The 2,500-nt window shown below is 44.2% G+C and overlaps 1 protein-coding gene across 2 annotated transcripts in view; it reads left to right on the top strand.

Moving 5' to 3' along the window:
• The window catches only part of LOC138000167 (TPR and ankyrin repeat-containing protein 1-like), a 37,147-nt gene that overhangs the window by 33,331 nt on the left and 1,316 nt on the right, over nucleotides 1-2,500 (top strand). For both annotated transcript variants that reach the window (XM_068846375.1, XM_068846376.1), the window contains exons 19-20: nucleotides 1-1,211; nucleotides 2,027-2,500. The exon at nucleotides 1-1,211 is cut by the window's left edge and continues 1,581 nt beyond it; the exon at nucleotides 2,027-2,500 is cut by the window's right edge and continues 1,316 nt beyond it. In XM_068846375.1, coding sequence (XP_068702476.1) covers nucleotides 1-1,211; nucleotides 2,027-2,229 — 1,414 coding nt within the window. In that variant the 3' untranslated portion in view covers nucleotides 2,230-2,500. The remainder of the gene's footprint in view (nucleotides 1,212-2,026) is intronic.

Here is a 2,500-nt window from a genome sequence, read left to right as displayed (position 1 = left end):
TTTGTTTAACGACCGTGAAAACCCGGTTTGTCTCCCTGAGAGCTACCTGGGCCTGATCGATATATGGGATGCAGTGTATGGCACAGCGAAGTTCCCTTCTTTATTTGATATCGTTGAAAATAGCTCCACAGGGATCCCATCATTTAAAGGTATCCGAGATGTACAGCTTTTACTCGAGTCCATGGTACTGCTGTTTTCAGGGAAGATTAACCGACGTTTTAACTTGATTAGCGGTGCGTTCAATCCAAATGCTTTGGAGCGTGTTCAGTGCGGTGAAACGGAGAGAGTACTTGTACTTGTCATGACCATGCTCTGTAATTCCGGCCGAGGGATTGCGCCTGTGTGCGGACACCTTGTTGACGAGTTGCGTTGCGTCGAGGTTCATTCGTTTTTACCATGTCGTATTCAGGAGGCGCTAGTGGAGTTACAGCGCGCCCAAAGTGGCCGAGACGTTGTTCTTGCCCTGCAAAGTTACCTGTCCAAGAGAAAAGAGCGATTGTTCGCAGTTCGCTGGCACAATCACAGGCTGTGGACTGATGATATCAATGCTGCCTCTTTCACTCATTTGTTTAGCGCAGGTGCATCTATGAATCAATCTGATACAGCTACTGCAAGCGAACCATCTGAGGGTGTTTACTCTCCGTCTGAGTTTCAGATGCCATTTGAATACCTGGAGGAACAGAGAAGAGAGCGTGCCTTGGAAACAGAGCGGGAAATGGCTGCTGTTACAATCCAGCGCTGGTTCCGTCGCAACAAAGAAAGTAGGTCAACCTACGAGCAACCCGTTCACTCCGGAGAAGCACATTTTGAGCGCTTTAAGGTGGACATTTCGGCTTGCAGTGTGTGTGGTGTGCAGTTTAGTGGCAAATCGAGTGAGACCTACGAATCGCACCTTCAATCAAGCAGTGCTCATTGGCAAGTACTTGAGCAGTTCAAGATGTATAAGGAGCTCCATCTTCAGAAAATATGGCCGCTCTTTGTCGCAGGGGAAGAGTTGCAGGATAAGTTAAATGCCTTGTCTGGCCAGGACAGGCTGAGCTCTCACGACTTCGGGCTGGATGTCCAGCGGTTGGAGTACGCAGGCGCACGCGTCGGAGGATGCATCCGGGATATTGAGTCGCGTTGTCGTTGGTGTGATACAGGACTATTGATGCGTGAAGTCGAGGCTATGGAAATTACCATTCAGCAAGTGCAGAACATAGTTCATCAAGGTAAGGGTTACAAACCTAGGGATACAAGCTCATGGGAAAACACTGGTTTTTCTTTCCTGGAGTTGTGCATTGGCATATTGAGCAGACCAAACAAGGAGCATCCAAAGACAGTTTTCCTTTGCAAAAAGGACAATTCTGTTTGTCTAACTGACCACACGATTGTGGGATAATTCTAGAATTATCACCACCAGCCTGCGGTACCATCAACTCTCGGCACATCAATACCACCCTCGTTCGTTTGAACCGTGATCTTTTGGCCTTTAAACTGACACCTATTTTCACCTTGTTAAAAGAAATGGACGCTAATCACTATTAATAGGCGCGTCCTTTCCCTTTTTAGCAAATTTTTGGCATGGAAAAGGAAACAAAAATGTGTTTAAAAAATAAATAGCTTTATTTCGAGTGGTAAAAACAATATTGTTCTTAACACAAGGAATAAAATTATTTTCAAATCATTTTCTGTTTACTACCTTGACAAAGACAGTTTTGGCGATACGTCCGTATTAAATGTTCAATTTACATGTTCAGTATTATAAATTTTATTTTTTTAAACACATTTTTGTTACCATTAACAACGCTGTGCATGAGTTTTTTTTCTATGGGGCATGTAAAAGGACTCTGATGACACTGGAGAGTGATGTCGGTACCTCTCAGCAACATCAAAACTCTTCAGTTATAGTCATGCAATGTTCAATGCATGAGCGTGCTACAGTGGATTTCTCAGTCTTGGAAAAAAAACGCTTCCCATGTCAAATCACGATTCAGAAATTGCCCTAAATTTTTAATCGATTCTAACATCTTTTCCGTATTTCCAGATCTTCAAACAGTGCGTGAAACTGGCGACGAAGCAAAGGGGGACAGACAAGACGTGGATGATGATTATGCTGAGGACGAAGATATTGTTGATGTTCACATGTCTAAGGGAGGTGTAGCAAAAGGAGGGGGACGCAGCAAGGGAAAGAAAAAAAACCGAGGAGGGCGAGCACGAGAGAAGCCGTCACGCGTCAGGCAATCCTAAAGTCTGGATTATAGCGACTTGAAGTAGCGGCCGGACTTTATAAGTTTAAAGCATTTTCCGAGTTCGCACCGTGGTTTACTTTGTCGACCAATTCTCTGTCTTGCAAAAAGACAAAGTGAGCTATTTTATATAAGTATTTTCGACGTTTCAGTGGTTTCGTTTGAAGGGATAGCCCCTACCCCTCCCCTTGTGGATGAGCTGATTCCTACCAACATATTTTTTTGGGAAAAACGGTTCCCGCCAATCGACTATTCAAAATATAGCAGATTCT

Source organism: Montipora foliosa, chromosome 4, assembly GCF_036669935.1.
Source record: "Montipora foliosa isolate CH-2021 chromosome 4, ASM3666993v2, whole genome shotgun sequence".
Lineage (NCBI taxonomy): Eukaryota > Metazoa > Cnidaria > Anthozoa > Scleractinia > Acroporidae > Montipora > Montipora foliosa.
The sequence above is the reverse complement of the archived record's forward strand: the minus strand, read 5'-3'. Positions and strand labels throughout refer to the sequence as shown.